The following is a 15,245-nucleotide window of genomic DNA, read 5'->3' as shown; positions in this document are numbered from 1 at the left end:
CTGTAAATTGCAAATCATTATTCAAAGCGGTTGATTTATGGTTACTTCGATTTGATAGTATTTTTTTAGTTTTCAAGACTACCAAACTAGTTGAGGATTTGTGCTACTTAATCACCATCGGGTAAGAGCAGAGGTAATGTTAATTGCTTAGAATGCGCGATCGATGATGGCTCTGCAATTTTTGTTCGCTGCTTGTGTCAGTGAATTGCGGATTAATCAGGAGTAAAAAAACTTCTTCAAACAGCATTTTCAACTCCTGCACTTCCCCCCTATTGATTTCCACGCATCGATCCCAGTCCCGTGCACATGGCATGAAGCGGCGTACGAGATGCTCGGCGAGGTACGTGACTGAATTTTTGAGCGCCGGTTTGACATGTCGCGAATGCCAACCGAGGGGACTTCCACTTCACTTACTGACTGATAAATATTGATAAGATTTTTTTTTATCCTGACTGGGATGCCTGAGATAATACACGATTTCCCTAGGGTCTGTCATGTCAAAATGTATCTTTCATACCACTTATATGGGGATCAATTCTTCATGACGCGCAATTACCTACATTGCCTTTTTTCCTTTTGTCACAGAGTAATTTACAATTAGTTCGCGGCGATGAGAAAATTCTCCCAAAACTCAATCTATACTGTGTTACAACTGCTGTCAAGAACCATAAACTTTGATGCATCGATTCTTCGTCGACAGACTAGGTATCTGGTATAATAAAAGATGGTGAGGAATACAGCAAAGTATTTGCATCCTCACTGCTTCTTTGAAAGTTGGTGCCGTGGATTAACTGATCATGGCTGGACAATGAGGTAGGTATCTAAAAAGATAAGTCAAAATTATGGATGCTATGGCACTCATATTGCAAAAATAAATTTAAAAAGACCCTCCACTTTTAACTAATGTTTTAATATCCTCGGGAACGCAGAGAAGGCATATGCTGGTTTATTGACAGTGAGACTGAAGTCAATTACAAACGAATAGCCAGATATGGATTGAAATCAAACCCCGTCAAAGCTAATCATATTTGACGTAATCATTATCATAATTACAATAAATTAAAATCGTGCACCCAATCCATTTCATTTAGCAAAGGCAATACAAAACCGATTATCTGCGGATTGGATAACGTGAAAATCCATTATTTAAATATGTACTTTTAGATAATTTTAAACGGAGCGGGAGAAAAAAGGGATGAAATAACTGCGTAGGATAATGAAACATTAATTCCATGAGCATATAATGAATTCCCCTAAATATTTTGCCACAGAGTTTATGAGAAGCCAACAAAATAATACATGGATAGGTGATAACTAGCGAATCAAAGAAGAAGAATAATACATGGAAATTAAAAAAAAAACCAACATTAAAGGTTTTTTCCCAAACATATGGAGTGCGCAATCAGAAAAAGCGAGAATTTCCAACATTAATCTCATGGAAACTCAAATCATACGTTTCCAGTAAGCTACAGTTGCTATTTAAGCTATCGAATCGATATTATACTCATGCATATTTTATTTCTTGCATGCATTGCTGTTCGATACTCAACTTGTAATACCAATTTTAGCGAATTTGACGATCCACAGCATACGGGGGAGGGTAAAACTTTTGAACGTGCCCAAAGTATTTAATTTGGCTGAACTAGATATGACGATATAAAATGCCCAAGATAAAATTTTCTCGAAAAAGGTAGGATTAATGCTGAGACATAGGTAGACCGAATAACAAAATGCGGAAAGTACAAAATGGCTTGCCACTGACAACATGATGGACAGAATTCAGCGTATAGAACGTCCTTATTGATGAAAATATGCCCTCTTGATTCCTATATGAACATTATAAAACTATTTTATAACCTTCTTATTAAATGGTAAGGAAATATATGTTACTTAAGTACATTAGAAACCAAAGATATATTTCACCCATTATTGAACTACTAATTATGTTGTTACATTGTATAAAAGGAATATACCATGCCTTTGCTATTGATATTAGGAACTTCTCAGAGGCTGAGACTGAATCTGTAAATCTCTATCTTGATGTAAAAGTAACATTTGGTATTATCACTGTTTTACTTAGATTTTAAGGCAGATCTTTTTCGAAAAGAAAACCTTGACTTCACAGCGGCGGTCACGGTCGCTGCGCGTAGATTAGACGTCTGAGAAGGCTAGCTAAGTATTCTGGGTTAGGCATATAATCTGAGCACCAAACTTTTCCACTAGTGGAAGAACTCGTGAGCATTTTTAAGAGGAAAAAGAGTGATAGAAGTGTTGAGATGTTACGAAAGAAAAACCTCAGGCCCAACGAACTTGGAAGTGCGAGGGCCAGGGTTTGAGTGGGAGCGCGTGCTAACTAACACTGCCAGTGCCATTCCATATACACTGGCGGCAGACGCCTCTACCCCAAGAAAGGGTAAACGAGTTCTTCTTCGGGGCAACCCTCGCACGAGTGCAAGGAATATTCTGTCTTATTCCTCCATTTTCCTCTCCTCTACACACTCCCTTCCCTTCTCCCTTCACTTACCCCTTTCATTACTCTTCTTCCCTTCACTTACCTTTTTCTTCCTCGGCTGAAATATAAAAGTTTAATTCATTGTCAACTTCCTTCCATGGTTACCTTCCCCACTCATCCCGAGGGGCGGTTAAAGGTCTTCGTTTTTCGGTAGGCGTAGGCGTTTATATCTTTCCAAAGAGCCTAGGAGACAAGCAAGTCCTCTATGTACAACAGATCTTCAGGGGGATCTATGGCAAAAAATTAACATACATCATGACAGATAATTTCAAATTAGAGCTCAAAGTGATTAAGACCATAAAAATTGGTTTTTTTCAGGGAAGTATCGATTAAAACTATCCCCATAAATTTTGATAAGACACCTATGCATAGGGCCGTAGGATATATTATTACCAAGCATTAAATTATTATGTGCACAGTTGTATACTCAAGACACCGTGTATAAAAAAGTTTCAACAGTAATAAATTTGGCCCAAATAATATTTTAAACAAGAAGCAGTGCATGACGGAATAATGTTTAGCATATGCGAGATAATGCATGATTGAATGCACTATTCTCTCATTCCCTTTCCTTTTCCTTTTTCGGCTGAAAAATTGTCTAATTCACCATCGACTTCCCCCATGGTTGCCATCCCTACTCTACCAAAGGGACAGATAAAGGTTTTTTTTTATTTTTCAGAGGGCTGAGGCGTTCAGTTCTTTGCTAGGGGCCTAAAAGGTATGGAAGGCATCTCATTGAAGCAGATCTCCAGACATCAGGAAAGATAATTTTAAATTTGATACCAAACTAATGAACGCAGTAAAGTGGTCATTGCAATTAAGACACTTTGCAATGCCCAGAGTTTATTTAACATACAACGGCCAGTCGTTCTACGTTAAGAAGCTTCAAATTTCGATTTAACAAAAACATTTTGGACTTTTTCTGATACCGTTCATTGAAAAAATCCCATAAAATTTCAATTGGACACCTAGGCCGTTGGCTATAGTTCTATCGAGCATTAGATTAGTATGGGCATCTATGTTCAATCCATGGTGTATCCTAAGTTTTTCAAAGTAATAATTTTGGCGTAAAATAATATTTTTATAGAGGAAGCGGAGCGTGACAGAAAACTTTCTATGGATATACGAAATAATGTATGAATAAACACAGAAAGTATGATTATTAAGATACGTAGCTTGAACTAGCACTCAATAAATAACTCGCGGTCAAAGCAGATATAATACCTTGGGTAGATATAATACCGTATTAGGACATGAAAGTTACCAATAACTCGATTTTTCATGGAGTATATACTTAAAAGCACTTTTTACATTGAACTCGCAGAAAATTATTACAATTACTTAATCAAATATTAAACTCATTACGCATCAAATATTAAATTCAGTATTTACTAACGCAAAATAGAAAAATTAAAACTGTGATAGAGCTATGTTTTCTGTGAGAGCCCATGGTTTATTTTTTGTTTTCGCCATAAAAAACTGGAGAGCATATATTATTTCCTCCGACAGTAATTCTACTTTGCACTGATCCCTAGGAGAAAGGGAAGGAAGAGGGGAGGGAGTGAAAGGGGGTGGGGAAGAGGGGTAGGTGGGCGGAGGTGGCGCCTCCTGAGCGCTCGGCGGGCGCGCGGCAAAGTTGTGCACTCAGTTCCCCTCCTTCCCTCGGGAGAGGGCATTGCTTCGTGCTCCCGCTCTGGGAACACGAAGGACGACGAACAGAGGGCCACGCGGAAGACAGTCACTCAACGAAAAATACAACGAAACGATCACATAACAAAAAACACACAAAAAGGTTTAGTTGTACAGAATAGACGGTGTTGGTGGACGGTGAGGAAGAGGACTTTAAAAAAAAAACTAAAAGAAAAAAAACCACGAGCCGCTCTTTTTCTCAACTTGTGCTTCACACTTTTAGGAGTATTCTTCCGAAGCGCGCTTTGCAGTAGTCTATTGTTTGTTTCTCTCATTCCTTCTACTCGGGTCCGAAGAATTGGAGGAGGAACTTCCCCACCTTTGGAGTTTTCTTCTCGAAGACGCGCCTTGCAGTCTATTTTTTTCTCTGTCGCAAATCTTCGTTCAAGTTGATATAGTTCAATTGTTATCCGTCGTGTTATTTGGACGGGCGTAGGCATCTCCACCTCGGTCAGTGTGGCTTCGCCGGGCGTGTGAGAGCAAGGCATTGGGTGCGGGGAAGGCAGTGGGCCCCGGGGGACTGCGATGGATCCGACGCGACGGCGATCCACCGTGTCCATCGAGGCGGGGCGCATCGGCAGCGCGCCACGGGGGAGCATCAGCGCGGCGGCCGGCAGCGTCGTGCTCACCGACGGCGAAGTTTGTGGTGGTGGGAGTGGCACATTACCCAAAAGCTCGACTTTCAAAGTGACGTTGTCAATACGACGCGAGCCGAGTGGGAGTCCAGTATACTGCAAAATGGACGGACGGGGGAGGTTCAAGCAGTCCAAGACGGTGAAGCTGGCCACGGACAGCATTTATCGCGTCGACGTCTCGTTCAAGCCGCCGAGGATTCTCAGGTGAGCGACCGGTGCTTTGCCGCGGGAGTGCGCGCCGCCACAGCGGCGAGTTGTGACGGGCGCGTCGGAGACACCACTGAACCATCCCCTCACACTAATTCTCCCCGCGTCGACTAATTTAAGTACACCGGGACTAGTCACGGTGATAACTTTACGAAGTCACCCGCAATTCACAAATTGTGCGTCCCGTACAGTTGGTAAATTTCCACAGAGAGAAATGACGCATTGGTAACTAAACTGGCTAAAGCACTCCACCGGAATTCAGGACATCCGGGTTCGAATCCCGGTCAAGGTGAATGATTTTTTCTCTATGCATTTTTCGCACAATACGTCTACTACTATTAACTCCCTTAATAAGGGACAGTAGTCTACGCAGGCGTCGGACGCGGCGGAGGTAAGTCCTCGCCTACCATACCGAAGGTCGCGGGTTCGAGCCTCGCCTAGCTAGGTTTATCCTAACCAAGACATGGATATATATGAACATCTATTGTTAAGAGTTGTTAAAAAACTCCATGTAAAATCCTCATTGCGCTGTTTTCGGAGGGAATCGAAATGTAGTAGGGATATATTACACTCTTTCAAAAAGCCAAAACTTTCGCTTAAAAATTTAACAGTTTCTCATTAATCTGGAATTGACTTTTACGATACTTAATGGATAATAAATGTAATAAAAATATGAAAAATATATTTTCCACACAATAGCTAATAAACTCATCCAAGTACTCATTAAATATTAGGTACACAGCAGTGTCAGTATCTGCAGGATTAATACTAAATTTCGCAGAAAATAGGTAGTAAAATAACTTAATAAGCTATATTTCGAAGAATTATTTAAACTTTATAATGGCATTCCAGGCGATCAACATTTTCTGCATTGGAAATAAAAGAGTAAAATTTTGTAAGGTTCAATTGTGTATTTAAACAGGGTTTCGTAACGTGGTTACATATTCAGGTGGATTTAGATTCAGGTGGTGGAGTAGAGTTTATTTCCAATATGGAGAGGTTTCACAGAGTCAAACCTGAAGTTATCAGTTATATTTTCCAGATATTTATTTTCTTTTTTATCAGATAACTTTTCGCTACGCTTCATACAAACCAAATTTCAAACCAGAAGCTTCACGCCCACCCTTAAACCCTCGGAAAGTTTTTGACGCGTGAAAACACTTGCGAAAATTAAGAAAACCACGGCAGGTATTAATAAATGGGCACCCTCCCTTCCATACGACAATATCTCCTTTTTGGTAAGTCACCATTATTATGTATATGAAGGAGTTTCTATTCAAATATTGCTTCCTATTTACACTAACAGATTTTCTGGCATCCTGAGGTATCATTTACGATATATAAAATATTTTTACAACGTGTCCCAAACGGTGCTCGTCAAATTCTAAAGAGTTCCTGGAGAGATTCCTAACGAGAAAACCTTGACACTGACCCAGAGACATCTCAGAAAAGTTTTCACTACCACGATGGATAGGTTTTGCGAATTTGCGGAAAATTTAAGAAAAATTATTACTGTCATTACCACTCCGTAACAGACAGAGTAAATGAAAATATCTGTGGAGCTTACATCATATTACCTCATGCCAGCTGATTTTAACCTTAATTACATGATCCACTTTCATTCTTAAAGAAATTATCACGCGAAATAAAAGACATCTATTCTGCTCAGTCCTATTCCAAAACCCTCGGTTTTTCTGCACATGAAAATACTTTCATAAAATAAGAAGACATGGCATGAGCAAAAGAGTTGCACTTCACTCCTATTCCCTTACGTAGAGTTTAGCAATAACGAAATTATTGCGATTCGAGAGGAGTTTACTTGCATTGAAATATTTTATCATAGATTTTTTCTCATATTTTCTTATTATTGCTATATTTTCTTATACTCGGACCTTTGCCACGGACTAGCGGATATCGGGATAAGGAATTATCTTAAAATATTCGATCGCATGCTCGAAATCTAACGCGAGAAGCCCGAGACGGCAAAACTTCCGGGCCAAGTGACCGATTTTAGAACTTCGGCAGTTTTTCGGTCGATGCACAAGGCCGTCCTTATCAAGAATCCACTGCTTGGGCCCATCACATTTGCAAAGGTAATGCAACCCTTAGATCGGACCCTTTTTCGCGATACGGTGAGCGATTTCTGCTCTCTGCAGAAGTTTTGGCTCCTCGCTGTAAACACCTCGAAACACTTTCGCATTACAAATATGATTTTCCCTCCAACATGCACGTGCTTTTGCAAGGCATCCACTTTACTTTTCTCCTGTTCAAGATTTATTTAGTAAGGTACTAGTATGCCAAAAATTAATATTTTCAATATTAAATTCACAATAGTATGGTATTTAAAGCAGGCAACCGATAGTTGAGGTCATTTGCGCCATTATCGAAGGGTTGGAAGGGAAGAGTAGATAGAAATCCTGCGTGGGCCTCGGCCTGATCTTGACGAAAGGCGCTAATGGAATCGCGACTTTGCATCTCATCCGACGGACGAAGTGCTGTAATTGAAGTTCTCTCCACTCTCAAGCAGGGACAGGCAGCCTGTGATATAAAACAGCCAGCCGGGATTAGAATCCGGAACAACGAAGTTGGAAGCCACCACCCCAACCCGATCCCCTGCACAAAGAAATGATTATTATATCCACGAGTGCGAGTTAAAAATTTTTTACATTAAGGGTGGTATTTTATGGAGAACTAATAATTTTTCTTGAAGAGCAATCTAATTCGGGCTTCAAAATTTTTGGCATGGTTTTATCCCCTGATAAATCGTTTCTAACGATGACAATTCGGTGGAATTACTGGTTATATATCGCACATAGAACGGGAATGTCAAGGCTTCAACCAAGGTTGCACCGATAATTAGTTAAAGATTGAATTTTGTCCTCCATGATGGTTATAAAAAAATAAAAGGTAAAATGCCGTTTTCTTTTTCTTATCATAGTTCCCGTTCACGAGCAGTTCATAGGTACTGAAGTTAAGGCTAGTATTCGTTTGTTCGTTCGTAAATTATAGACTTTACAGGTTTTTACGTCAGCTTCACTTTGCTTTAAATGCCAAATAAATGTTGAGAAAATGGTTAAATAGAAGCCAACTAGGGCAACTTCTCATGCCTTGAGCGCTCATAGTAGCTTTAACACTTCTCTCTGAAAATTGTAATACCAGAAAGGATTCAGTTCAAAGAGGCATTGGTTTAAAAGATGTTCGGGTAATTAGCCGTTTTTAACGCAATTACTGTGTCATTACTCGACACCAAAGCAGAAAGAACTTCTTTTAAATAATGACTTTTAACATAAAATCAACATATAATTGACTCTCATTAATGTTTAACAACATTTATTTTGCTTATTACACAGTGCTGTCATTTTCCATGTGGCACAGATTTCACGAGAACGTAAGTCTATAGTACACATTTAACTGTGGAAACGAATTGGAACACGTTAGAATTCAAAACTAAAGTTTGATTTAATCTTGAATAAGGAAAACTCTGGTTCAAACACATAGACATATATAAAAAAAACACCCTTTTCCCTGTGTTCAACTCAAATTTTCGACTTATTTTATTTTTAAAAAATGTAATGCGTATTTCATATACTCTTACCAAATGGGGCATTGCATTGGTATCTGCCATATCACCAAAATAGGCCTAAGTCATTTTAGGAGGAATTTTTCGGAAGAGTCGCTGAATGAAATTATAGAATTCCTGTTATATAGTCAAAATTATTGCTTCAAACACTGCGATTGGAATTCGTAATTGATTCTCACAAGTTACATAGGATGGAGTACTTAACCCTGATTTACTTTCACACTACGCAATAATAATTAATGTCAAACCTGGAACGCCAGTAGTTTTGTTGGTGCTTTGATAAGACAAGAATTCCAACCAGGCCCTAAGGGGAGGACAGAAAGCATACGACCTTGGGTTTATCACGCATATCTTTCGCCTCACTTCTAAAACTTTAACTAAAACCGCTTAATCTTCATTAACACCATAACTAATCACTATTGCACCACTTATTTCCTTCTCTTCCGACCTTTACCCCAATTCAAAACATTACTTATTTTCTTCGGCTTCTGTTGATGTTATAAAAAAAAAATTCAAAACATTACGTAATTCGTTTCAAGAATTCGGTCGATGAAAGAGAAACATAGTTTACCAAAAAAATCTTCCTCATCCAGTCGTCCTTAAACCATTTTCAAATGTAAAAAACGCAAAAGTTGGGAAAGGAAAACAAGACCGTCGATTATTTCGCGGTGAATCGCTCGGGAAGGAGTGAAAGGATCGAAAAAGACGGGTTTATTTATTTTTAAACTTAATCAAAATCGATAGAAAAATAAATTGGAGAAAATGCCCATTCGGAAAACATCTGTACAAAAATGTTGGAAGAGTACTCAGTTGATTTCCTCATTCCCTCGCCATCCCAACCAGCGGCAGGTTTGATATATAAAATTTCAGGTTTCTCACCTTGACAAGGTGGTATTCTACGGTCAGTGATTTTATCCAGGCCACAAGTTAGAGCGGAGCAGGGTTGATTTTCGCCCGAGGCGTAGCCATTCTCTCTTTCTCTGGCGATAGCGGAGCGGGCAAAGTGTTAGCGGACAGTATTTGGAAACACGAAGTCCTTCGATCGGCCTCTCCAATCGGCACCCACGCGTGGAACCTTAAGAGAGAGATAAGAACCAATTTCAATTTATTTTTTGCTCGAGGAAGACGACGTAAATATGTCAGAAACATCGGGAAACAATTTCAAGAATCTTTTGAGGCGTGGCGTATAAACTAGGAATGATTTGGGAAGGCCATATGGCCCGAATAAATCCATCGGAAGAAAGGTGGCGGCAAAGCTTCCCCTCGATCGTGATTTTTATCACGGTGTGAGCGGAGGCTGGGATTTAGGGCAGAAAACCGGTTTCTTCAGATCTAAACAAGTGCTATTGGCTTGATAATTTCTTCGAAATACATTCCACGGCATTTCAGATTTTGCCAAAGTCAGTATTGATAGAAGCGATAGAAATGAGAACTTTCCGAACGAATTAGGTGTAAGAATTCGTTTCTCCCCCGAGGTATAAGTGACTAAAACAAATTTTAGATCAAACTAAACTCATAGTCTAGCCACAAACAACGAGCATCTAATTTTTTTCTCCTAAATTTTATATTCATATAAATAAAATACTGGCGAACTAAGAACTTACACCTTCCGCCACATGCCCATTCAAGAGGCTCGTGGGGTAGTATAGAGATGTAGATGAACTCAGGGCATTATTTAGTACCCTAAACATTTGAAGCCTCAATGATCTAACTGTCATTACATAAGTAAAATTGCATGATGCCTTGCGATACGGGTAAAATTTCCCGGTGTGTATGGAATAAATATTGTAGTATTCCTTATCCCTATTACGGAGAACTCATCGCATTGATCACGTCAAGACCAACGTTGCTCAATACCTATGCAACGCCAAAACTCTTCAGTACAGGGTAAAAAGATTGAAGTATCACCTTCTGGACCGTTAGCTCACGGATTAGAAAATAATTCCAATTTCTAATTAATAAATTACAAACTGGAATTATTTTACTGTATTTATTAGATGAAGTCCCTCAAATTTACGCCTAAATTAATTCCATTTATTTGGTTTGCCACAATTTTACCTGACGGGACAATCAGGACACACAACTAATAAAAAACGGAAACGCGAATTTTTCCTGTTAAGAATAAAAATTCTGCATCAATCTTCCTAGTTCCTCTTATTTGTACGCAGCAATGAAAAACAGCATTACATTCATATTTAATTATGTATAGAGGGAGGAGTGGATGGTATAGGGAATAGTAACGTTTCTTTTTCTTTCCACACCTAAACAAAACTTGATAAACATAGGTGAGTGGGTAAACCTAGCAAAAAAGTTGGCTAAAATTACAACTGATTATATCATTTTCAAAGCTATATGCTATTAACATTGTTACATAAAGTGTTCATCTGAAGAGCTGCAAGTACTGAGGAAAACGTGCTGACAATATGCAAGGGAGTAAAAGTCACCACTATTTATTAAGCTTTGATAGCTTTCCACGTATGGATCATAGGTTTCCCTACCCATTTATATCTTGCCCTCATGGAACGAAGGATACATGTCCTGGCCTGTTGAAATCTCCTCCGAGGTTTTGTATTGACTTTTTGGTAAATTATAGTTATTTCGATCAGAAAAAAATAAGAGTATATTAAACACGGAAGATTTGATGATGATTCATAAGTGTACATATAGTGTACATAAGTGTCATAAGATACAAGTGTACCAGATATATAATATGAAATATATTTTACAGTGGAGTTTGTATTTACCTTACAGTTATTCAGAAAAAAAGTGGAGAAGGAGGTCCTGAAAATAATAATAAGAAAACGTGGGCTCCATTAAATTTCATAGAATTTACTTTTAGCCCCAAGTACTTTCGATCACAAGGGTAAGGCAGTTATAAGAACATATGACCGATAATGAGAATATGCAAGCCATGCCCCACGACATTGCGATGCGAGCTATGCATGAGTGCATTCGGGAAAAAGGTAAGGCATTGAGTCCTCTTCTGCAAAAATATTACTTAATACAGGATAATATTACGCGTACTGATAAATATTTTGAAATAATGCGAAAGGGGTCGATAAATGATGCCTTTCAGCCGGAGGAAAAACCATTCATTTCCAAAAACTGAACTCTGTCGATTACTCTAATGTGTTTCTCAAAGAAAATTAATAAATGGACTGTATTTAGATAATTTGCTCAGCTAGAAAACATATAAGGAGGAGAGTTGGAAGCCTACTCGGCGGAGCGCTTAGTTTCTGATCCCGGGATCCCAGAATTCCAGTCCCGGACGAAGCCTTCCTCAAAAAAATCTCAATCCTAAAAACAAATCCTCAAAAAAATCCTCGAAGTGCGAGGTAGCACAGCGAAAGGAACTGCCCGCTTACCCTGAATGTGTGAACCTCTCACGCATGTGGTTTAAACGGGGGTGAGCTGTGTTCTTACCAAAGTACTGAACCAAACTTCCCATTGAAGCACTTGATTGGCTAGTAAACCAATGAAAAACCGTAACCAAAACTTAACCTGAATATATAATTTTCAATGCCACGTCGGACATTTCTGTAGTCTTTCCCGTTTAGTTTATTTCATGATGAACAAACATAACCGAGAAAAACCTACACGCTCGCATCATCACGCCTTTAAATCTGTAATATATGCACCATATACGGCATCACTAGGTGGAAACCTAGTTATACCTATATTTTTATTTATTTATTTATTCCCATGCCACAGAAAATAGCACATTGACTTTTTATATCGGGGTTTTCAACAACTTAACAATAGGGTAGTTTCCTTCATCAAATAAAACGAAAGGCATTGATTGCGATTCGTTACCCACCATTAGTTTATTCATAATACACAAATTATTTGGTTTTTGAAATACCCGTTTAGACGAATGGCAGGGGTCAAATTTTATCCTCATTTGAAAAAGGCCAGATTGGCGCCCATGCGATTCCACTCCACGTGGCGTCACAGGGACCTAGTTTCTACACGAGAGGATAGGAGTAATACATCGTCTGAGGTTACCAATGCATGCATGAGGCACAGAGCTCAGGGAAACATGTCTTAATAATCGCCTATAAAAACTGGCTAAGGTCGAAAAGTTTTCTTCGTTTGATAAGGTATTAATAAACCTTTTTTAAGCCAAGCGCTACCAGCCAGCAAGGTACTCAGCTACCCGCTAGCATCCTGCGTCCTATCAGCGCTCAGAGCCTCGATCAAGGTCACCTCACAAGGCGGGAGGGGGAACCAGAAATGCGTCGCACGGACTTTTTCCCATCATTCCTACTTACGCGTCGCGTTTTCGCGCGCTTGAAATTTTTCACTTTTCATTTTATCGCGAAAAATAGATATCGTCATTTAAAAATCTAAAACCGTGAAATACGTACTCCAGGAGTAATAATCTTTCGATTTAGGCAATAAAAAAATAATAGGAAACCACCCTATTACACGTTCACGGACAATCACAACATGAATAGGGGCAACCTATCCAGGCGGGATTCGATCCCGCGACAGGCGAGACTGTGGCAGGCGAGGACTCTGCCCCGCTTCCACCGAGGCCGGTAATATTAAAAAGCATTTGGTATGTATTGTTACATTTTGATCTTTTGTTTTATCTTTGGTCTCACATCCGGTGCCATGGAATCGTCCTCTGTCAATCTCTACACCAGTGACGACGAATATGTTGGTGACACACAGAACATGTAGTATTAAGCGTACCAAATTCGTGATTTCCATAAATTAATTATGCTCACACGACGCATATCGCCAAATAGTGGCATAGACACTTGTTAAAGCTAATCACGTTGTGTTGAAACGCGTCCAGCTAGTTAAAAAAAAGTTGAGAGAAGTACAAAAAGCCATTTTTTTCTTAAAGGATACATTCTACCAGTTTGTGCTATTTACGGGCCTTTTGCGATCTTTTTGCTTATGGTTGTATGGGATTTTATGCATTTAGGGCTAAAAATAAAAGCGAGGGCGGAAAAGGATTAGAACGGAGGGAAACCTCAAATTGGTATTCAAGGGAACGTCGTAAGCTCCTTTGTGCGAGTGAGGACCCTTTTCGGCAACGCTCACCACCCCAGCCAAACCCCCCCCCTTCACGCAACAACGCGCGGCCGCGAAAATAATCGAGTTGCCGGAATTTGAAGCTCGGGTTTTCAGTGCGGGAAAACTACGGACCGCAGTGACAAATGCCCAGAAAGCCACGCTCATGACCATAGTGTGAAAGTTTACGTAAATTACCCATTAAAAAATTCAAAGTTCGTAATTTTCGTAAACCACTCTGGTAGACGCCCTATTACCCTAGAAATGTGTAGTTATTGTCCTGAAAAGTAACTTTTATTCACGATGAAAAATAAATTGAAATTCCAGTAAAAATAAATATATTCCATAGTTCCATCATCTGGTTTCCCCACAGGGTTAATACCCGGGTCGGTTTACAATTTTAAAGTGAGATATTATTTTAATAATTTAAGATATCTTTCATTAAATGTCACAAAATTCCACGCAGTTACGCCTGCAAAGATGACTTACAATTAGCTTTTAAATAATTTTAATTTCTAATAAATTGAAAACATAGCGCTCAAAAACATTCATAGTATTCTTTCGTGTTCTTGTGCCACCACAAACATGTCCATGGTATTTTGAAAATATAGCGCTCCAGAAAATCCATACCATCCTTTAGTGCTCTAGTGCCACAACAAACACATCTATTTTTCATTATGAATGTGAAAAACTACCTTTAGTTACGCGTGCAACGATTACTTAAAACCTACTTTTATATAATCTTAATAACTGATAAATTAAAAACATAGTGTTCAAAAACATTCATAGTATTCTTTAAAGCCTTTTTGTCACCACAAATACCTCCGTTTTTCTCACTTGAAGTTAAACTATAAATTAAGGAATGTAATGAAGTAAAGGCGATTCTAAAACAGCTTGCCTAACTACTTTCAAGTACCTATGTGGTTTGAAATTTACAGGAAGATAATAAATGTAGTTTAAAAGCATATAGACCTTTAAAAATATTCACAAAAACTTATTTGAAACTAGAAAAATGATATTCATATGAGGTTATAACTAATTATAACAGGTACTTTTGATATTACATATATCAAATGTTTTATCTATCATAAGATATAACCTTCCATTTGACTATCATTGATAGTGAAAAATACGACCATGAAATCTTATACAAGCAACAAAATTAGTAAATAACGGTGATTATATAAAAAGGTACACTAAAGAGCACTTTCCCAATTAAAATACAATCTTTAGAAAAACTCAGTGTCAAATTCCAAACTAAACGAAACCTACGGATTAATTTACAACCTAATTTATTTATTCCGATAAATTTTGGTAAAAAATAACAGGAATTAAACTCTAAAATCGATAATAAGCTTCCCAATTCTAAAAACCTCCGTGGAGAGAAAAAAAATCGATGGCATTAAGCAAAGAATAATTTTTTGACAAGTAATTTACATAATTATACATTATTTTCCTTCGTTCTATGCGCATAGCGTGTTGTCATTTGTTAATGTGCCCAGCGCCATCTAGGATTTTCTGGACTTAGAAAAATTTTCAGTCGCAAGTTCCCTAGAATAACTTAGGAACGTACGGAATTACGACACTTAGAATATTT

The 15,245-nt window shown here is 38.6% G+C and overlaps 1 protein-coding gene across 4 annotated transcripts in view; it reads left to right on the top strand.

Moving 5' to 3' along the window:
• Positions 1–4,164: 4,164 nt before the first annotated feature.
• The window catches only part of LOC124154156 (CB1 cannabinoid receptor-interacting protein 1-like), a 189,601-nt gene continuing 178,520 nt past the window's right edge, over positions 4,165–15,245 (top strand). For all 4 annotated transcript variants that reach the window (XM_046527695.1, XM_046527694.1, XM_046527693.1 and 1 more), the window contains exon 1: positions 4,165–5,040. In XM_046527695.1, coding sequence (XP_046383651.1) covers positions 4,727–5,040 — 314 coding nt within the window. In that variant the 5' untranslated portion in view covers positions 4,165–4,726. The remainder of the gene's footprint in view (positions 5,041–15,245) is intronic.

Source organism: Ischnura elegans, chromosome 2 (assembly GCF_921293095.1).
Source record: "Ischnura elegans chromosome 2, ioIscEleg1.1, whole genome shotgun sequence".
Lineage (NCBI taxonomy): Eukaryota > Metazoa > Arthropoda > Insecta > Odonata > Coenagrionidae > Ischnura > Ischnura elegans.
Note: the sequence above shows the minus strand (reverse complement) of the source record. Positions and strands in the feature narration are given on the sequence as shown.